At 52.0% G+C, this 21,676-nt stretch overlaps 1 protein-coding gene across 1 annotated transcript; it reads left to right on the top strand.

Moving 5' to 3' along the window:
• Window positions 1-8,312: 8,312 nt before the first annotated feature.
• On the top strand, window positions 8,313-13,544 carry LOC144674381 (protein BTG3-like). The gene is made up of 4 exons (XM_078535781.1): window positions 8,313-8,494; window positions 11,233-11,370; window positions 12,027-12,234; window positions 13,341-13,544. Exons 1-4 carry the CDS (start codon window positions 8,322-8,324, stop codon window positions 13,542-13,544), a joined length of 723 nt encoding a protein of 240 aa, XP_078391907.1. The 5' UTR covers window positions 8,313-8,321.
• Window positions 13,545-21,676: the final 8,132 nt, after the last annotated feature.

The raw sequence follows: 21,676 nt of genomic DNA, 5'->3' as shown, positions 1-21,676 counted from the left end.
ATATCTTTGTCAAATCTCACCTGATCTCTCACCTATCTCTGTCCTTCTATTTTGTTCCACCCAGCCCCCACTCTCTTAAACAGTATTAAAAAAAACCCAAAACAAAAACACAATTACCTGGAAAAACTTTCTCCAGGTATTCCTGTTTTTGTTTTGGATTTCCAGCATCCACAGTTCTTTCCTTTGACCATCACATTTCTACATCTCTTCAGCTCTGGAGAAGAGCCATACGGACTTAAAATGTTAACTCTGTCTTTTCTCTGCGCAGGGCACTGACAAACCTCCTGAGTTTTTCTAGCACGTTCTGTTTCTGCCAGGAGACACGTTGGATGTGCCCCCAAATCTGGTGCGAATACTGGGGGTTGGCCAGAATATCGGGAGCGCCCCCCACCCAGTAACATTTAATGATTTGAGGTTGTCTCGGTCGGTCTGTTCCCTTTCTAGTGTTCACTTCTTAAACAGTTAAATCCTCAAGACAGCGGTGATGTCAACTCTGGAGGGTGGATGAGAAGCAACTCAGTTCAACGTACATCCTGGGTACCGTGTAATATAACTCACACGGAAAAGGTAGACAATATACCAGGGAACAGCTCCCTTAAGCTCAGAAGTCACAGGACAGTCGGGAGTCCAACATCTACAGACACCTTGTCGGATCAGCTCCAGCCTACAATAAGCCAGGCTGTCTGAATCGATAACTGTAATCGTCACTATACGATTGATGCCTGAGTAATAACCTTGCATTTGGACTATACACTCGAGCCTGAATCACGGGGAGTTATTTAACTGCGTGCGCAGGTTTCCCCCAACACCTTCAGAGTGCAAATAAGACCACACAGTGGGAGTTGCCCCCGCAGGTTAGAAAGGCAAGGCAAAAATCAAACCAAAAACTAGGGATTATTTCTGGAGGGATAGAATTGAAAAGTAGGGTCCTGTGTCATCAAATCCTGTCTATGTCACTGTACAGAGTGCCTTCTCTTATCCAGGAGTAACGGAGCTAGTTTTAATTCTGTTCCCCTTGGGATCAAACCCCAGGTTTTCCACAAAATGAAACCAGTGACCAGGCTGACATCAATAAATTCCTTTAAATGTACAATACAGGCTCTGTCCATGGTGTCAAGATAAGGCAATGGCAGAGAGTGTGGGGGTGGGGTGGAATTGAAGAGAGAGGGAGCCTCCTCACTAACACTGTGCCTTTGTGTAAGATACCCTTGGTTGTGTATACATGCACATGTAGGATTAAGATTGACCTAAACTCATGGTAAACAAAGGACTTGCATTTCTCTAGCGCCTTTCCCCCACCTCAGGACATCCCGAAGCATTTCACAGCCAATGAAGGATTTCTTTTGCAGTGAGCTCACTGTTGTAAGAAACACAGCAGCACACAGCAAGATCCCACAAACAGCAATGTGATTATGGCCCCAGAGCATCTGCTTTTTTACTGATGTTGTTGGAGGGGTAAATATTGGCCCCAGGAAACCAGGAGAGCTCCCCCCTGCTCTTCTTCCAAATAGAGGCCATGGGATGTTTTCCACTTACCTGAGAGGGCTGACGGGGGTTTAATGTCTCATCTGAAAGACGACAAAGCTGACAAGGCAGTGTTTCCTTGGTACAGGCCCTCCGACAGTGCAGCACTCCCTCAGTACTGACCCTCCGACAGTGCAGCACTCCCTCAGTACTGACCCTCCGACAGTGCGACACTCCCTCAGTACTGACCCTCCGACAGCGTGGCACTCCCTCAGTACTGACCCTCTGACAGTGCGGCACTCCCTCAGTACTGACCCTCCGACAGTGCGGCACTCCCTCAGTACTGACCCTCCGACAGTGCGGCACTCCCTCAGTACTCACCCTCCAACAGTGCAGCACTCCCTCAGTACTGACACAGGGGAGTATTGCTAAGAGTTTTCTGCTCATCTGTCTGGCGTGAGATTTGAACCCACAACAAGTTTCTGATCCAGAGGCGGGAGTGCTACTCACTGCCACAGCTGACGCTATGATTAAGCTTTTTTCTTTATAAATATCTGGTAGTTTCGATGTGAACAATAATCAGATGGCGTAGGTTGTTCATCCCAGGATGGATTGTTTAACTAGTCAGGGTACGGTTTAGCCAACTTTGCTGTGTCACTTCTCTTGGAGGTTTAGGATGTGAAATTCATGTCTGTTTGAATGAATGTTCTCAACACATTGGGCCCAAGGTAGCCGTGAGAATCTGGACAGTGACCCTGGATTGTAAATAAGTTAGCATCTGCTGTTTCCTCAGACAAACTTTATCTGTCCTTGAGATGTGAGTCTCACCGACAAGGTCAGCGTTTATGGCCCATCCTTAATTGCCCCTTGAGAAGGTGGTGGTGAGCTCCCGTCTTGAACCGCTGCAGCCCATGTGGTGCAGGTACACCCACAGTGCTGTTAGGGAGGGAGTTCCAGGATTTTAACCCAGTGACAGTGAAGGAACGCCCGACTTATTTCCATGTCGGGATGGTGAGTGGCTTGGAGGGGAACTTCCAGGTGGTGGTGTTCCCATGTGTCTGCCTCCCTAGGCCTTCTAGATGGTAGTGGTCGTGGGTTTGGAAGGTGCTGTCGAAGGATGAATTCCCGCAGTGCATCTTGTAGATGGTACACACACTGCTGCTACTGTGCGTCGGTGGTGGAGGGAGTGAATGTTTGTGGATGGGGTGCCAATCAAGCCGGGCTGCTTTGTCCTGGAAGCTCAATTCTTGAGTGTAATGGGAGCTGCACTCATCCAGGCAAGTGGGGAGTATTCCATCACACACCTGACTTGTGCCTTGTAGATGATGGACAGGCTTTGGGGAATCAGGAGAGGAGTTACTCATCACAGGATTCCCAGCCTCTGACCTGCTCTTGTGGCCACAGTATTTATATGGCTAGTCCAGTTCAGTTTCTGGTCAATGGTAACCCCCGGGATGCTGATCGTGGGGGATTCAATGACGGTCATGCCATTGAATGTCAAGGGAAGATGGTTAGAGTCTCTCTCTTGTTGGAGATGGTGGTTGCCTGGCACTTGTGTGACACGAATGTTACTTACCACAGGTCAGCCCAAGCCTGGATGTTGTTGAATAAATTCGAGAAGAGAGTAGGAAGAAACAAAACTCAGAGAACTCTGATGGTTGGTGACTGTGAGAGATTCCAGTTCACCCTCAGTTATTGACTAGGCCAGGCAGCACAGTCAATTCCCAATTTCACTTCCTAGTCCAGGGTTGCAGGAGATTCCGAGTCCTGGAGAGGGAAAAGCCCTGTTTCTCAAAGTTCCCCTCATTAACTAAAGCCGCCCATACACCCCCACAGCTCAGATTTCCCTCAGCCCCCCAACACACACACCGACTCCTCCCCCTGTTCCCTTTGGATCCAGGCCTTCAGGTTTCCTATTGACAGCTAAGCCCTGAATCCCTCCTTAGCAACTGTCAGAACAGGAGGAGGCCATTCAGCCCCTCAAGCCTGCTCCGCCATTCAATGAGATCATAGCTGATATGTGACCTAACTCCTTATAAACTGCCTTTGACCCACATCCCTTAATATCTTTTCTTCGCAAAAACCTATCAGTGTCAGGTTCATAATTAACAATTTGATCCAGCATCATTTGTGGAAGAGAATTCCAAACTTCCTCCACCCTTTGTGTGTAGGAATGTTTCCTAATTTCACTCCTGAAAGGTCGGCCTCTCATTTTTAGACTCTGCCCCTGAGTCCCAGACTCCCCCCAACCAGGAGAAATAGTTTCTCTCTATCGACCCCGCTCTGATCCCCTTAATATCTCAAAACTTTGATCAAATCCAGCCCCCCTTAACCCTCTAAATTCCAGGGGATACAAGCTGAGTTTGTGTTTAATCTCTCCTTGTAATTTAACCCTTGGAGTCCCGGTCTCATTCTGGTAAATCAACACTGCGCTCCCTCCGAGGTCAGTATATCCTTCCTAAGGTGTGGAGCCCAGATCATCTCACAGTGAGTCCAGGTGTGGGCTTTATATAGGCTGAAGTGTGCTAGCTGTGGATCTGCAGCTAACATCTCATCTCTGAATCAGATGATTGTAGGTTTAAAGTCCCACCCCAGAGCCTTGAGTACAAAAATCAAAGCCAACACTCCACTGCCAGAACCGAGGGTGTGTCAATGTATGACGGAGTGCTGTACCGTCAGAGGGTCAGTACTGAGGGGGTGCTGCACTGTCGGAGGGTCAGTACTGAGGGGGTGCTGCATTGTCGGAGGGTCAGTACTGAGGGAGTGCTGCACCGTCAGAGGGTCAGGACTGAGGGGGTGCTGCACTGTCGGAGGGTCAGTACTGAGGGGGTGCTGCACTGTCGGAGGGTCAGTACTGAGGGGGTGCTGCACTGTCGGAGGGTCAGTACTGAGGGGGTGCTGCACTGCCTGAGGTGCCGTCTTTCAGATGAGACATTAAAGCTGGGCCCCGTCTGCCGTCTCAGGTGGGTGTAAAAGATCCCATGGGTACTATATTTAAGAAGAGTGGGGTGGGGGTTCTCCCCATGTCCTGGAACCAAAACCACTAAAAAGAAACTGATGACCTGGGTTATCCTCAGATTGATGAAGGATCTTGCTGTGTGCAAATTGGCTACCGGCTTCCCTGCATTACAACAGTGAGCAGAGTTCAGAAATTAAAGCACTTCATTGTTTGGGGCCATAAAGCGCGATGGGACGCCCTGAGGCGGTGAGCGGCGCTAGATAAATGCATGTCCCCCTTTCACTTATTCTTGCTGCTTAACAGTGGCGAAGGCGCCTTTAAGAAGTGGGCGGGGCGCGGCTGACGTCAACCCCTGCCTTGTATGGTCATTGATGTGTGTCGGAAGGGACGTCCTCTCGTTGGCTGGGGACACAGTTTGAATCATCTTCTTGATGTAAATTTCTGGGAATGAGTGAGAGCAGTTTGATAAAATCTCTCTCACATTTTGCAGCCACAAGTCTGGACGTGAATCGAGGAGGCGAAAGCATCTCTGGTGAGTAGAGATTTAAATATATATAATATATATATGTAGACATATATTAGTGAACAAAACAACAGGAAAAAAGTTTAGAAAAGTTTTTCAGAAGTTGGCCTTAAACTTTTTCCTGCCAGAGAAGTGTTGGTTTGCAATTGGCTATCAAATGGTAAGTAACCTGGTTACTTACATCTGTAAGTCTCTTTTTTTTTAAACCATTTTGCGGGAGAAAATATCTTTTTTCAGAGTTAGTTGGTGAGCTTTTTAAAGTTGTGCCTGTTGATGGAAGGTGCCACAATCACTTTTTCTTCCGAACTGAACTTTGAGCTGCACACGAAACAAAAACAGAAAATAGCTGGGAAAACCCATCAAGTCTGAGCACATCTCTGGCGAGAGAGAGAGATCAAGAGTTAACGTTTCGAGCCAGCGGGTCAGTTTAATGTGCTGTGTCCCAACGCTGAATACAAACTCTCTGTCTCTGCCGCCAAGGGTTGATTTTAGGGACCATCGAACAATCGGCCCTGTCTCCAGGAGAGGAGGTTGGGGGACATAAGCAGAATTGATGGCCGCGTTAGAGGAATGATATACTTTCTCAGTGGGGGAGTGGGTTTCGTTAAGGCACAGTTCATGGTTCAGCACCTCCCCACTTTTGTTTTTAGAAAAGGTGATGTTTTTGAGATGGTCCCTTAGGTGAACACGTGGATTTGGTTTCCAGTTTTGAAGTTTATACTGCGCTGCTTGTAGTTTGTAAGAGTGATTGATTGATTCATTCGGGATCACTCAGGGTGGATGGGTTGCTGCCAGCTCTGGTGGGTGGGGGTCGGGGGATGGGGGCGCGGGTTTGAAGAGTTCGAAATGAAAGTTAGATATTGGTGTGTGTTTGGGGAATCCCAATTTTTGAGTCCAGGAGAGTGTGTGTGTGAGAGAGAGAGAGAGAGAGAGCGTGTGTGTGTGTGAGAGAGATGTGTGTGAGAGAGTATGTGTGTGAGAGAGAGAGAGAGCGTGTGTGTGTGTGAGAGAGAGAGAGCGTGTGTGTGTGAGAGAGAGATGTGTGTGAGAGAGAGAGTATGTGTGTGTGTGAGAGAGAGATGTGTGTGTGTGAGAGAGAGAGCGTGTGTGTGTGAGAGAGAGATGTGTGTGAGAGAGGGAGCGTGTGTGTGTGAGAGTGTATGTGTGTGAGAGAGAGCGTGTGTGTGTGAGAGAGAGATGTGTGTGAGAGAGGGAGCGTGTGTGTGTGAGAGTGTATGTGTGTGAGAGAGCGTGTGTGTGTGAGAGAGCGTGTGTGTGTGAGAGTGTATGTGTGTGAGAGAGAGCGTGTGTGTGTGAGAGAGAGAGTGTGTGTGAGGGAGAGAGCGTGTGTACGTGTGAGAGAGAGTATGTGTGTGTGAGAGAGAGAGCGTGTGTGTGTGTGAGAGAGAGAGTGTGTACGTGTGAGAGAGTGTGTATGTGTGTGTGAGAGAGTGAGAGTGTGTGTGTGTGTGTGAGAGAGTATGTGTGTGTGAGAGAGAGAGTGTGTTTATTAAATTCCTTCTATATGATGCTGTAGTTTTTGGAGTTATTTTCTCCCAGGGAGGAACAGGAGAGATTTGGTTTTCTGTTACTCGGCCCCTCAGGAAGTGTTAGCTCCGCCCTGCAATTGGAAAAACAAAAATGCCCCCGTGTGACCTGAAGACTGAGGGTAGTTGCGGTTTCTGTGGGGCCTGTAATGGACACTGGGGGAGGATGTTTGATATGGACACCTTCCTGGACAGTGGCACCAGAGTTACTCAGGGAAAGTAGCGCTTTTCCCCACCTCAGGACGTCCCAAAGCCTTTCACAGCCAACGAAGGACCTTTTTTTTGTGTGTGAGCTCACTGTTGTAATGTAGGAACCGCAGACAATTTACGCACAGCAAGATCCCACAAACAGCAATGTGATAATGATCAGATCATCTGGGTTTTTTTTTTAGTGATGTTGTTTAAGGGATAAATATTGGCCCCAGGACCACGGGGAGAACTCCCCCCACCCCCCACCACCACCCCACCCCCTGCTCTTCTTCCAAATAGTGGCGGTGGGATCTCCCCGCGACGCCTCCCTTGGCCGAATGTCAGTCTGGATTGTGAGCTCCTGGTCTTTGTACTGGGGGGGCTGGTGCCCACAACCCTGTGAGTCAGAAGTAAGTGTGCGACGGACTGAGACACTGACTCACTTTGCTGGGCCGACAGGGCTTCCATGGAGCTTGTGTCTCTGAATCCACCGCAGTTAGAAACAAAACAACATGTTTACAAAAATCAGCTGTTTCACCTGAGGACAGTTTTAACAATCTGAAGGATGGCAGACTTCAGTGCAATTTGGATGTGAGATTGACTCTCACTTTTACTGTTTTACGCTCGGACATTGAATGCAAAGTGTTCTGTCCGAGAGAGGGATGTCCTTCTCCTGCTGTGTGACTATGAACAACATCTGGAGTAAGGACTGGCTCCTTGTCCCTGTCTCCACGTCCTCCCATTTACCTTTATAACGTTTTCCGTTTTAATGTTGTGGGGCTAATATTCACCCACCCTCTCCCACCCCAATGAATATCGCTGTCAAATAAAAATCGGATCTGGGTCACTATCGCATTGTCCTTTGTGGGATCTTGCTGTGCGCAAATTGGCTTTTGCTTTTCCCCCCATTACGATGGTGACCCCCACTTCATAAATGGAAGGGAGTCATTTGGCTGTGAGGCTCTTTGGGATATCTTGCAGCGGTTAAAGGCGTTACAGAAATGTGAGTTCTTCACCGGATATACAGCAGGCCATTCGGCCCATCTGCTCCGTGCCGGTGTTTCTGCTCCACACGAACCTCCTCCCACCCACCCTCCCTCTCTCCATCTCACCCCATCACCCTATCCTTCCATTCCTTTCTCCCTCATGTGTTTATCCAGCTTCCCCCTAAAACACATCGATACTATTCACCTCCACCACTCCCTGTGGGAGCGAGTTCCACATTCTCCCCACTCTCTGGGTAAAGAGGTTTCTCCTGAATTCCCCATTGGGTTTATTAGTGATGATCTTATATCGATGGCCCCTAGTTCTGGTCTCCCCCACACACAAGAGGAAACAGTCTGTCTGTATCCAGGTGCGTGTTCCAGAAGGGTCTTGTCAGCAATGCCTACCACAGTCAAATAGCTCGCCAGCCAGCACTATTGTGGGGGGGGCAGGTAAAAGAGTTGCTGGTGGTGGGTGTGGGATGTTGTTGACACAAAGGGGTCATTCCAGCAGCCAGACCATGATCTCTATATTCCATCACCCTTCTCCCCACCCCCCTCCCTCACCCAACCCCAACATCCCCGACTGTAACACACTCTGAACAGGTTAATCTCTAAACACCCCCATCTTCCCCCTGCAGATACACCAGGAGACGATGAAGGAGGAGATCGGAGCCGGAGTGTCCTTCCTGGTCAGCTTGGTCAGGAATCGCAGCAGGCTACATCAGGAAAAGATCGAGGAGTTTGGGGAGAAGCTCACTGCGATACTGTACCGAAAATACCAGAATCACTGGTACCCAGCCAATCCCAGCAAAGGACAAGCATACAGGTAAGCAAACAGCAGAGCCGCCCAGTACAATGGCTAGAATATTACAGCACAGAAACGGGCCATTCAGCCCATCTGCTCCGTGCCAGTGTTTCTGCTCCACACGAGCCTCCTCCCACCCCCTGTTCATCTCACCCCATCACCATATCCTTCTATTCCTTGCCCCCCGCCCGCCCCATGTTTTTATCCAGCTTCCCCCTGAAAGGGCATAAAATATTGGACAGCACACCAGGGAGGACCCTCCTCACTATTTCTTGCATTGCGCTGAGGGACATTGTCCATCCACTTGCGAGAGCAGATGGAACAAGTCCTGGGTTTGAGTCTCCACCCCAGAGACTTCAGCCCCATAATCCAGGCCGACACTCCACAGTGCCAGTGCCGAGGGGGCGCCGCGCTGTCAGAGGGTCGGTGCCAAAGGGAGATGCTGGCCTTCAGGTGAAACTTTAAACCAAAGTTCCCGTCTGCCTCCTTGGTGGGTGTAAACGATCCCACGGCCACTATTTGGAAGAGGAGCAGGGGGAAGGTCCTGGGGCCAATATTTACCCCTCAACCAACATCACTAAAAAAACAGATGATCTGGGTCATTACCACATTAATGTTTGTGGGAGCTTGCTGTGCACAAATTGGCCGCCACGTCTCCGACATTACACAGTGAACATACTTTTGAATAAGTATTTCATTGGCTGTGAAAGGTTTTGGGACATCCTGGGGTGGTGAAGGCGCCAGAGAAATGCAAGTCTTTGTTTTGAAAAAAGCAAAAAAACTGCAGATGCTGGAAATCCAAAACAAAAATAAAAATACCTGGAAAAACTCAGCAGGTCTGGCAGCATCTGCGGAGAGGAAAACAGTTAACGTTTCGAGTCCGTATGATTCTTCAACAGAACTAAGGCAAAATAGAAAAGAGGTGAAATATATGTTGGTTTAAGAGGGGGTGGGACAGGTACAGCTGGATAGAGGGCCAGTGATAAGGTGGAGATAACCAAAAGATGTCATGGACTAAAGGGCAAAGAGGTGGTGACGGTGGTGATATTATTTTAGGAATGTGCTAATGGGGACATTAAGGGTAGAAAGCAGGACGAGCAAGGTACCAGGTAGCCCTAGTGGGGGTGGGGTGGGGGGAAGGGATCGAAATAGGCTAGAAGGTAAGAGATAAAACAATTGATGGAAATAAACTTAAAAATAATGGAAATAGTGGGAAAAGAAAAATCTATATAAATTATTGGAGAAAAGGGGGATCGGAAAGGCGGTGGGGATGGGGGAGAGAGTTCATTGATTGTCTTTGTTTTGAAAGTTGCTCGAAGTTGTCCCTGCAATACCGCCCTTTCCCCACCTGGGGGCGCCGCTGCTCAGTTTTAAATTTGGATGAGCAGCTGAACCGCTTAAAGCCCCTTTAAAGCTGAGACAATGAAATTTTAGGGGCATCTTAAAGGAAGGGAGATAGAGGTGGAGAGGTCTCGGGAGGGAATTCCAGAGTTTAGGGCCCCAGGCAGCTGAAGGCACGGCCACCAATGGTGGAGCGATGGAAATCAGGGGATGCTCAAGGGGCTGCAATTGGAGGAAGGCAGAGATTTTGGAGGGTTGTCGGCCTGGAGGAGGTTACAGAGATAGGGAGGGTTATAGAAACTTGGAGGAAGTTACAGAGATAGGGAGGGTTGTAGGGGCTGGAGGAGGTTACAGAGATAGGGAGGGTTATAGAAACTTGGAGAAAGTTACAGAGATAGATAGGGTTGTAGGGGCTGGAGGAGGTTACAGAGATAGGGAGGGTTGTAGGGGCTGGAGGAGGTTACAGAGATAGGGAGGGTTTTAGGGGCTGGAGGAGGTTACAGAGATAGGGAGGGTTGTCAGGCTGGAGGAGGTTACAGAGATAGGGAGGGTTATAGAAACTTGGAGGAGATTACAGAGATAGGGAGGGTTGTAGGGGCTGGAGGAGGTTACAGAGATAGGGAGGGTAGTAGGGACTGGAGGAGGTTACAGAGATAGGGAGGGTTGTAGGGACTGGAGGAGGTTACAGAGATAGGGAAGGTTGTAGGGACTTGAGGAGGTTACAGAGATAAGGAGGGTTGTAGGGGCTGGTGGAGGTTACAGGGATAGAGAGGGTTATAGAAGCTGGAGGAGGTTACAGAGATAGGGAGGGTTATAGGGACTGGAGGAGGTTACAGAGATGGGGAGGGTTGTAGGGACTGGAGGAGGTTACAGAGATAGGGAGGGTTGTAGGGACTGGAGGAGGTTACAGAGATAGGGAGAGTTGTAGGGGCTGGAGGAGGTTACAGAGATGGGAAGGGTTGTGGGGACTGGAGGAGATTACAGAGATAGGGAGGGTTGTAGGGACTGGAGGAGGTTACAGAGATAGGGAGTGTTGTAGGGACTGGAGGAGGTTACAGAGATAGAGAGAGTTGTGGGGACTGGAGGAGGTTACAGAGATAGGGAGGGTTGTAGGGACTGGAGGAGGTTACAGAGATAGGGAGGGTTGTAGGGACTGGAGGAGGTTACAGAGATGGGGAGGGTTGTAGGGACTGGAGGAGGTTACAGAAATAGGGAGGGTTGTGGGGACAGTTTTGAAAACAAGGATGAAAGTTTTAAAATGGAGGCGTTGTTGGACTGGGAGCTAATGTATGTCAGTGAGTGACGGGGTGAAGGCTGAACAGGACTTGGTACAACTTGGGAAAAGGGCCAGTAGGGTTCTGGATGGTCTAATGTCTGTCCTCTTGGATCCTTCAGTATATTTTTTCTCTCCCTGGTAGATGCATTCGGATAAACAGGAAACATAAAGCAGACCCATCCTTGTTGCTCGCTTGTCAAGACTGTGATCTGGAATATAACCAGTTGAGACTGCCCAAAGAGATTACGTTGTGGATTGATCCCCAGGAGGTGTGCTGCAGGTAAGTCTTCACCTGGACGGTTTAGCAACACAGTCACCGCAGAGACAAACACAAGGAGCTCATCTGGAGAATTGTGTCCGATTCCGACTGCCTCACACTTTAGGAGGGAAGGCGAGGCCTTGGGGAGGGTGAGGGGGAGATTGACTCGAATGGCGCCAGGGAAGAGGGACTTCAGTTCATGTGGAGAGACTGGGGAAGCTGGGATTGTTCTCCTTAGAGCAGAGAAGGTTAAGGGGGAGATTGAATCGAGGCATTCAAAATCATGAGGGGGTTTGGATAGAGTCAATAAGGAGAAAGTGTTTCCAGTGGCAGGAGGGTCGGTAACCAGAGGGACACAGATTGAAGGGAATCGGAACCAGAGGGGGAGATGAGAATTTTTTTTACACAGCGAGTTGTTGTGATCTGGAAGGCGCTGCCTGAAAGGGGGGTGGATGCAGATTCAACAGGAACTTCCAAAGGGGGAATTGTGTCTGTCTGTCTCTCTCTCTCACTGCTGTGCTCTCTGTCTCTCCTTCACTGTACGGTAAACCTTCCCTCGGCTGTGTTCTGCCAGTTTGTGTGGGTGTTTGTTGTTTATACCAGGTTGTTAGTGGCTGTGTCTCGCGTGTTGCTGCCTGACCCGATTCCCACTAAATCTTCATTTGAAATTCCTGCAGGTGTAGTGATGGGAGTCTGCCTTTCACTGTCGCTCAGTTTGGACAAGACTCCAGGAGGGCGGCATCGTTAGACTCTGAGCAAGGCAGCGCGTCCTCGGAGTGCAGCACACCTGACTGCCACTCGGAGACTTCGTCAGATGAAGGGGAACATGCGAAAGGTCAAACAGTGAAGGAAACTGCAGCAAAAACAGCTGAAGCTACTGGCAAGGTAAAGAGAACATTGAGCACCCAGTGCTGGGAGGGGTCGGAGTGAATGGTTCCAATACTCTCCGGGCCGATCTCCCACCTTCTACCCCTGGAAACTCATCAAAAACTCAACTGACCCCAGACCCAACTCACACTGAGTCCCGTTCACCCATCACTATCCTGTCGCTCACTGACCTACACTGGCTCCTGGTCCAGCAACACCTCCGTTTTTAAAAAAAAATTTCATCCTTATTTCAAATCCTTCCTCACCCCTCCCTATTTCTATAAACCCCTGGAACCCTCCCTATCTCCGTAACCTCCTCCAGCCCCTACAACCCTATCTCTGTAACCTCCACCAGCCCCTACAACCCTATCTCTGTAACCTCCTCCATCCCCTACAACCCTCCCTATCACCATAACCTCCTCCAGCCCCAACCCTCCCTATCTCCGTAATCTCCACCAGCCCCTACAACCCTATCTTTGTAACCTCCTCCAGCCCCTACAACCCTCCCTATCACCATAACCATCTCCAGCCCCAACCCTCCCTAACTCTGTAACCTCCTCCAGCCCCTACAACCCTATCTCTGTAACTTTTTCCAACCCCTACAACCCTCCCTATCTCTGTAACCCCCTCCAGCCCCTACAACCCTCCCTATCTCCGTAATCTCCTCCAGCCCCTACAACCCTCCCTATCTCCGTAACCTCTTCCAGCCCCTACAACCCTCCGAGATCTCTGCGCTCCTCCAATTCCGGCCTCTTGACCATCCCCCGCTTCCCATCGCTCTGCCATTGGCGGCCATGTCTTCAGCTGCCTGTGGGCCCTAAACTCTGGAATTCCCTCCCTAAACTCACTCACTCCCTCCCGAACACAGTCTGTCTCTATTTCTATCTGTGGGAACTGGCTGTGCAATAGTTGACTGCCCACATTTCCTCTATTTACAACAGTGACCACACTTCACATAAATTACTTCATTGGCTGTGAATCACTTTGGGACGTCCTGAGGTGGGGAAAGGTGCTAGAGAAATGCAGGTCCTTGCAAGTGGCCTGTGGAGACGGGGCTGGGGATTAAATGGAGCTTGTGTGTGTGATTTGTCATGTTTAATTGCTTCAATAATTTTTTCCCTTAGGTTTCTGGAAGTTTCTCCCAGTGCACTGCTGCGTGGCCTCTGTACCCTCACAAGCCGGTGCAGTATGCCACATTCTACCAACCCGTCCCCCTCATCAGCTACTACTTGATACCCGGACTGGACAAGGCCCTGCAACCTCCCCCAGGCTTCCTCCTGCCTCAGGTGCAGGCCCACTGCTCGAAGATCGGCAAAAGGCACAAGTGATGAAGTTCCTGGCTAGCAGAGGGATCGGATACCTCGCTCACACTGAGCTGTGCCAACCCTGTGCTTAACTGCTCCATTCTAACACCCATGGGCATGTTTGCAAGTGGCTGAGCTGTGTGTGTGTGAGCGCGGTGTGTGAGTGTGAATGAGTCAGAGAGAAATGTTGCTGTATATAACATTCACTACTCACGTGTGTGTGTAAGGCCCACACTGCCTATGTGTGTTTGTGGGTTTACACTGCTGCTCCTGTGGGTCTGTGTATACTTTATATATAATTGAAGCCGTCTCTGTATTATAAATCTGTACTAAAAACTCAGGTATCTTTGAAAATATGAGGTGTGTCCACATTGCCTGACAGGTGATTGTTATTTATCATGTTTACAGGGGGAGTGTGTGAAATACCCCAGAGTCTCTGTTAATATGTATTTGTTAAATTATCATCTATCTGGCTTGTGGAATATTTAATGTTTTTGCACTTTTATTTTATTTCCTGCTGCTGATCACTCTCCATTCGCTCCCGTTGAAATCTCAGAGCCTCTCTTGGGTAAGAAACTTAGCTGTGATGCTTATCATAGCCAAATAGCCCATCAACATCCACTGAGTGAGGCTCCAGAAGGTGCCTGGCGAATGGATTGCTGAAGACATTAGGACAAACTCTAGCACTCAAAAGAGTGTGTTTTCTGTGCAATATACATTGAGCAATTTAAATTTTTTAAATCCAAAAATTGTTTAAAAGGGATTTGGGGAATTGTTTCCTGAGGATGAGGTGCTGAGGAACAACTCTGGATCCCTGGGATTTTTTAGCTCTTCTTCCTTAATGTGGGAATAGTTATTCCCATGTTCCTGTATCTTTCTCCCAGGTTAGGGGAAGGGTCCCTATCTCTGAATGGCCTCCTGAATCAGCTTGCTGTGTTAATTCACACCAAAGGCCGCAGTGTGTTAACACAGTGATCCTCTGGTCTGCTCTCCTGCTGCCATTGCCCATTCCCACCCTCAAACAGTGACTTGTGTTTCCACCTCAGTAACCCAGGGACACAAGCTCCCCAGTGGGGCGAGTGGAAGCCCCTTACCCAGACCCTCACCCAGTTCATGTCTCTCCAAGTCTTTACAGATATTGGAGAAAAATCACAGCGGACCAACACAGTGTTACTGCTCCCCAACTTGTGAATGGGAGAAACTTTTATAAAACTCAGTATTTATTGACCGTCAGTTAAGCGCGAGTTAAATGGCTTATTCTGAATGTCTCATTAAATTTCTTTTTTCTTTTGTGTAAATTAAATTAAACCACTTTGTTCAAACAACATTCACAGGGTGGTGTGAGTTTCTGTAAAGATTGGAATACTAATTTCCTCCTTTTGGTCAACTCCATGTGTTCATCAGCTGAGGCACTTTGGGACTTTCATGGAACAAACTGGTCACTCGTTAGGGTGGGGGAGGGAGTGGGATTTTTTAATTCATTCATGTGGGCGTCATTGGCCGGGCCAGCATTTATTGCCCATCCCTAATTGCCCCTTTAGAAGGTGGTGATGAGCTGCCTCCTTGAACTGCTGCAGTCCATGTGGTGTAGGTACACCCACAGTGCTGTCAGGGAGGGAGCTCCAGGATTTTGACCCAGCGACAGTGAAGGAACGGCCGATGGATTTGCAAGTCAGGACGGTGAGTGGCTTAGAGGGGAACTTCCAGGTGGTGGTCTTCCCAACTATCTGCTGCCCTTGTCCTTCTAGATGGTAGTGGTGGTGGGTTTGGAAGGTGCTGTCTAAGGAGCCTTGGTGAGTTTCTCCAGTACATCTTGTAGATGGTACACACGCTGCTGCTACAGTGCGTCGGTGGTGGAGAAAGTGAACATTTGTGGATGGGGTGCCAATCAAGCGGGGCTGCTTTGTCCTGGATGGTGTTGAGCTTCTTGTGTGTTGTGGGAGCTGCACTCATCCAGGGCAAGTGGAGAGTATTCCATCAGAGACTCCTGACTTGTGCCTTGTAGATGGTGGACAGACTTTGGGGAGTCAGGAGGTGAGTTACTCACCGCAGGATTCCCAGCCCCTGGCCTGCTCTTGTAGCCACAGTGTTTATATGGCTAGTCCAGTTCAGTTTCTGGGTGGAGAGAAGGCACCAATTTCTCCCCAATTCCAGGGTTGGAGGACTTGTGGAAGAATTGACCCGAGCCACCAAAGCAGAACAGCAAACTGGAGAAACAGCAGACTTAACATGGAGTTCAACAACTTCCAGTCATGAAAGTGCTTTTATTGTTTTGGCTCATTTTTATTCATTGATTTATCCCCTTTTTTACCCCACTTGCTATCCTTCTCGCTTCCAATGTCCCCTCAACTGACCCTCCGACAGGAGAATGTGTTAATAGCATGTTGTTCTTTCACCGACTACAAACCCTCGTTCTGCTATTAACACATTCTCCTGTCGGAGGGTCAGTACTGAGGGGGCTCTGCGCTGTCGGAGGGTCAGTACTGAGGGGGCTCTGCACTGTCGGAGGGTCAGTACTGAGGGGGCTCCGCGATGTCGGAGGGTCAGTACTGAGGGGGCTCCGCGCTGTCGGAGGGTCAGTACTGAGGGAGCTCCGCACTGTTGGAGGGTCAGTACTTACGGGGCGCCGTGCTGTCGGAGGGTCAGTACTGAGGGGGCGCCGCAATGTCGGAGGGTCAGTACTGAGGGGGCTCCGCGCTGTCGGAGTGTCGACACTGAGGGGGCTCCGCACTGTCGGAGGGTCAGTACTGAGGGGACTCCGCGCTGTCGGAGTGTCAGTACTGAGGGGGCGCCACGCTGTCGGAGGGTCAGTACTGAGGGGGCTCCGCGCTGTCGGAGGGTCAGTACTGAGGGGGCGCCGCGCTGTCGGAGGGTCAATACTGAGGGGGCATTTCAAAATGCATCTTTTGTGATGGCCAATCATATTCCACTTTTCCACAGAGGTCATGAGGTGTTTCAATGGAATCAATATTACAGACATTTCAATATGGTCATTACAGAGAGTCTCCACTCCCCCTCTTCCCCCACTCCCCCTCTTCCCCCCACTCCCGCTCTTCCCCTACTCCCTCTCATCCCCCCCACTCTGTCTCTTCCCCCACTTCCCCCCACTCCCTCTCTTCCCCCACTCCCTCTCTTCCCCCCCACTCCCACTCTTCCCCCCACTCCCCCTCGTCCCCCCACTCCTCCTCTTCCCCCACTCCCTCTCTTCCCCCACTCCCTCTCTTCCCCCACATCTCTTCTCCCCCACAGCCCCTCTTACCCCCCACTCCCTCTCTTCCCCCCCACTTCCTCTCTTCCCCCCAACTCCCTCTCTTCCCCCCACTCCCTCTCTTCCCCCCCAATCCCTCTCTTCCCCCACTCCCTATCTTCCCCCCCACTTCCTCTCTTCCCCCCCACTTCCTCTCTCCCCCCCACTCCCCCTCTTCACCCCAACTCCCTCTCTTCCCCCCCCACTTCCTCTCTCCCCCCCAATCCCTCTCTTCCCCCCCACTCCCTCTCTCCCCCCCACTCCCTCTCTTCCCCCCCACTCCCTCTCTTCCCCCCCACTCCCTCTCTTACCCCGCACTCCCTCTCTTCCCCCCAACTCCATCTCTTCCCCCCCCACTTCCTCTCTCCTCCCCACTCCCTCTTCCCCCCACACTCACACTCTTCCCCCACCACTCCCTCTCTCCCCCCCACTCCCTCTCTCCCCCACACTCCCTCTCTTCCCCCCCCACTCCCTCTCTTCCCCCCCAATCCCTCTCTTCCCCCACTCCCTCTCTTCCCCCCCACTTCCTCTCTTCCCCCCACTCCCTCTCTTCCCCCCCACTTCCTCTCTCCCCCCCACTCCCCCTCTTCACCCCAACTCCCTCTCTTCCCCCCCACTTCCTCTCTCCCCCCCAATCCCTCTCTTCCCCCCCACTCCCTCTCTCCCCCCCACTCCCTCTCTTCCCCCCCACTCCCTCTCTTCCCCACCACTCCCTCTCTTACCCCGCACTCCCTCTCTTCCCCCCAACTCCATCTCTTCCCCCCCCACTTCCTCTCTCCTCCCCACTCCCTCTTCCCCCCACACTCCCACTCTTCCCCCACCACTCCCTCTCTCCCCCCCACTCCCTCTCTCCCCCACACTCCCTCTCTTCCCCCCCCGCTCCCTCTCTTCCCCCCCACTCCCTCTCTTCCCCCCCACTCCCTCTTCCCCCCCCCATTCCCTCTCTCCCCCCACAACTCCCTCTCTCCCCACCCCCCACTCCTTCTCTTCCCCCCCGCCATCTGTCCTTGCTTCCTCTCCCCACCCATGACCCTGGTTCCTCTCCAACCAGCCCCCTACCTCCCGGTCCCTCTCCAAACCCGCTGCCCCCCATCAATACTGAGGGGGTGCAGCGCTGTCGGAGGGTCGGTGCCAAAGGAGATGCTGGCCTTCAGGTGAAATTTTAAACCAAGATCCCCATCTGCCTCCTTAGTGCGTGTAAAAGATCCCACAGCCACTATTTGGAAGAAAAGCAGGGGGAAGGTCTCCCCGGTGTCCTGGGGCCAATATTTACCCCTCAACCAACATCACTAAAAAAAACATGATCTGGGTCATTATCACATTGATGTTTGTGGGAGCTTGCTGTCCGAAAATTGGCCGCCACGTTTCCTACATTACTACAGCGAACATACTTTTGGAAAAGTATTTAATTGGCTGTGAAAAGCTTTAGCCATCCTGGGAAGGTGAAGGCGCCAGAGAAATGCAAGTCTTTGTTTTGAAAGTTGCTGAAGTTGTCTCTGCAATACCGCCCTTTGCCCACCTGGTGGCGCCGCTGCTCAGTTTTAAATTTGGATGAGCAGCGCCATCTAATGGCTGAACCCCTTTAATACAGGAACAACAACAAAAAACAACTTGCATTTATATAGCGCCATCAATACTGCAAAAAAGTTCCCCTATGCACATCAGGGTTTTGTAAATAAGTCAAAAGTTGATCCAGAGCCACCTAAGCAGATACTAGGGACTAAAAGCTTAGACAATGAAGTTTTTAAGGGGCATCTTGAAGGAAGGGAGATGGAGGATTAGGAAGGGAATTCCCGAGTTTAGGACCCCAAGCAGCTGAAGGCACGGCCGCCAATGTTGGAGCGATGGAAATCGGGGGATGCTCAAGGGGCTGAAAGGAGCGCAGAGATTTTGGAGGGTTGTTGGTGCTGGAAGAGGTTACAGAGATAGGGAAGCTTACAGAAGCTGGAGGAAGCTACAGAGATAGAGAGGGTTATAAGGGTTGGAAGAGTTTACAGAGATAGGGAGGGTTATAGGGTGTTGGAAGAGGTTACAGAGATAGGGAGGTTTGTAGGGCTGGAGGAGGTTAAAGGATAGGGACAGTTGTAGGGAGTGCAGGAGGTTACAAGGATAGGGAGGGTTATACAGGGTTGGAAGAGGTGTACAGAGTTTCTCCAGTGCATCTTGTAGATGGTACATACTGCTGCAAATGTGCGTCGGTTGTGGAGAGAGTGAATATTTGTAAAAGGGGTGCCATCAAGCGGGCTGCTTTGTCCTGGATGGTGTCAAGCTTCTGCTACACTCATCCAGGGCAAGTGGAGAGTTTCCATCAGAGACTCCTGACTTGTGCCTTGTAGATGGTGGACAGACTTTGGGGAGTCAGGAGGTGAGTTACTCACCGCAGGATTCCCAGCCCCTGGCCTGCTCTTGTAGCCACAGTGTTTGTATGCTAGTCCAGTTCAGTTTCTGGGTGCAGAGAAGGCACCAATTTCTCCCCAATTCCAGGGTTGGAGGACTTGTGGAAAAATTAACCGGAGCCACCAAAGCAGAACAGCAAACTGGAGAAACAGCAGACTAAACATGGAGTTCAACAACTTCCAGTCATGAAAGTGCTTTTATTGTTTTAGCTCATTTTTATTCATTGATTTATCCCCTTTTTTACCCCACTTGCTATCCTTCAGGCTTCCAATGTCCCCTCGCCCCACCCCAAAGGACCACCTGTCACTTCTTCCATGTTGTTCTTTCACCGACTGGAAACCCTCGTTCTGCTATTAACACATTCTCTTGTCGGAGGGTCAGTACTGAGGGGGTTCCACCCTGTCGGAGGGTCAGTACTGAGGGGGCTCCGCGCTGTCGGAGGGTCAGTACTGAGGGGGCTCCGCACTGTCGGAGGGTCAGTACTGAGGGGGCTCCACGCTGTCGGAGGGTCAGTACTGAGGGGGCTCCGCGCTGTCGGAGGGTCAGTACTGAGGGGGCTCCGCGCTGTCGGAGGGTCAGTACTGAGGGGGCTCCGCGCTGTCGGAGGGTCGACGCTGAGGGGGCTCCGCGCTGTCGGAGGGTCAGTACTGAGGGGGCACCGCGCTGTCGGAGGGTCGACACTGAGGGGGCTCCGCGCTGTCGGAGGGTCAGTACTGAGGGGGCTCCGCACTGTCGGAGGGTCAGTACTGAGGGGGCTCCGCGCTGTTGGAGGGTCGACACTGAGGGGGCTGCGCGCTGTCGGAGGGTCGACACTGAGGGGGCTCCGTGCTGTCGGAGGGTCAGTACTGAGGGGGCTCCGCGCTGTCGGAGGGTCAGTACTGAGGGGGCTCCGCACTGTCGGAGGGTCAGTACTGAGGGGGCTCCGCACTGTCGGAGGGGCAGTACTGAGGGGACTCCGCGCTGTCGGAGGTTCGACACTGAGGGGGCTCCGCGCTGTCGGAGGGTCGACACTGAGGGGGCTCCGCGCTGTCGGAGGGTCAGTACTGAGGGGGCTCCGCACTGTCGGAGGTTCGACACTGAGGGGGCTCCGCGCTGTCGGAGGGTCAGTACCGAGGGGGCTCCGCGCTGTTGGAGGGTCGACACTGAGGGGGCTCCGCGCTGTCGGAGGGTCAGTACTGAGGGGGCTCCGCGCTGTCGGAGGTTCGGCACTGAGGGGGCTCCGCGCTTTCAGAGGGTCAGTACTGAGGGGGCTCCGCGCTGTCGGAGGGTCAGTACCGAGGGCTCTCCGCGCTGTCGGAGGGTCAGTACTGACGGGTCTCCGCGCTGTGGGAGGGTCAGTACTGAGGGGGCTCCGCGCTGTCGGAGGGTCAGTACTGAGTGGGCTCCGTGCTGTCGGAGGGTCAGTACTGAGGGGGCTTGGCGCTGTCGGAGGGTCAGTACTGAGGGGGCTCCGCGCTGTCGGACGGTCAGTACTGAGGGGGCTCCGCGCTGTCGGAGGGTCAGTACTGAGGGGGCTCCGCGCTGTCGGAGGGTCAGTAATGAGGGGGCTCCGCGCTGTCAGAGGGTCAGTAATGAGGGGGCTCCGCGCTGTCGGAGGGTCGACACTGAGGGGGCTCCGCGCTGTCGGAGGGTCAGTACTGAGGGGGCTCCGCGCTGTCAGAGGGTCGACACTGAGGGGGCTCCACGCTGTCGGAGGGTCAGTACTGAGGGGGCATTTCAAAATGCATGTTTTGTGATGGCCAATCATATTCCACTTTTCCAAACAGGTCATGAGGTGTTTCAATGGAATCAATATTACAGACATTTCAATATGGTCATTACAGAGAGTCTCCACTCCCCCTCTTCCCCCCCACTCCCTCTCTTCCCCCCCACTCCCTCTCTTCCCCCACTCCCCCTCTTCCCCCCCACTCCCTCTCTTCCCCCCCACTCACTCTCTTCCCCCACTCCCTCTCATCCCCCACTCCCCCTCTTCCCCCCCCACTCCCTCTCTTCCCCCACTCCCCCTCTTCCCCCCCACTCCCTCTCTTCCCCCCACTCCCTCTCTTCCCCCACTCCCTCCCTTCCCCCCACTCCCTCTCATCCCCCCCCACTCACTCTCTTCCCCCCACTCCCTCTCTTCCCCCACTCCCTCTCTTCCCCCCCACTCCCTCTCTTCCCCCACTCCCTCTCTTCCCCCCCACTCCCTCTCTTCCCCCCACTCCCTCTCATCCCCCACTCCCTCTCTTCCCCCCCCACTCCCTCTCTTCCCCCCCACTCCCACTCTTCCCCCCCACTCCCTCTTCCCCACCACTCCCTCTCTTCCCCCCACTCCCTCTCTTCCCCCACTCCCTCTCTTCCCCCCACTCCCTCTCTTCCCCCTACTCCCCCTCTTCCCCCACTCCCTCTCTTCCCCCCCACTCCCTCTCTTCCCTCACTCCCCCTCTTCCCCCCACTCCCCCTCTTTCCCCACTCCCTCTCTTCCCCCCCACTCCCCCTCTTCCCCCCCACTCCCTCTCTTCCCCCCCACTCCCTC

The sequence above is a fragment of the Cetorhinus maximus genome, unplaced genomic scaffold (assembly GCF_964194155.1).
Source record: "Cetorhinus maximus unplaced genomic scaffold, sCetMax3.hap1.1 HAP1_SCAFFOLD_645, whole genome shotgun sequence".
NCBI lineage: Eukaryota > Metazoa > Chordata > Chondrichthyes > Lamniformes > Cetorhinidae > Cetorhinus > Cetorhinus maximus.
The sequence above is the reverse complement of the archived record's forward strand: the minus strand, read 5'-3'. Positions and strand labels throughout refer to the sequence as shown.

What these genes read in the sequence shown, in the direction of transcription:
- LOC144674381 (XM_078535781.1), top strand. Translation starts at nt 8,322, where the DNA reads ATGAAGGAGGAGATCGGAGCCGGAGTGTCCTTCCTGGTCAGCTTGGTC. An exon ending in CCCCAGGAGGTGTGCTGCAG is followed by an intron (nt 11,371 to 12,026) that starts GTAAGTCTTCAC and finishes AAATTCCTGCAG; the next exon opens with GTGTAGTGATGGGAGTCTGC. An exon ending in CAGCTGAAGCTACTGGCAAG is followed by an intron (nt 12,235 to 13,340) that starts GTAAAGAGAACA and finishes TTTTTCCCTTAG; the next exon opens with GTTTCTGGAAGTTTCTCCCA.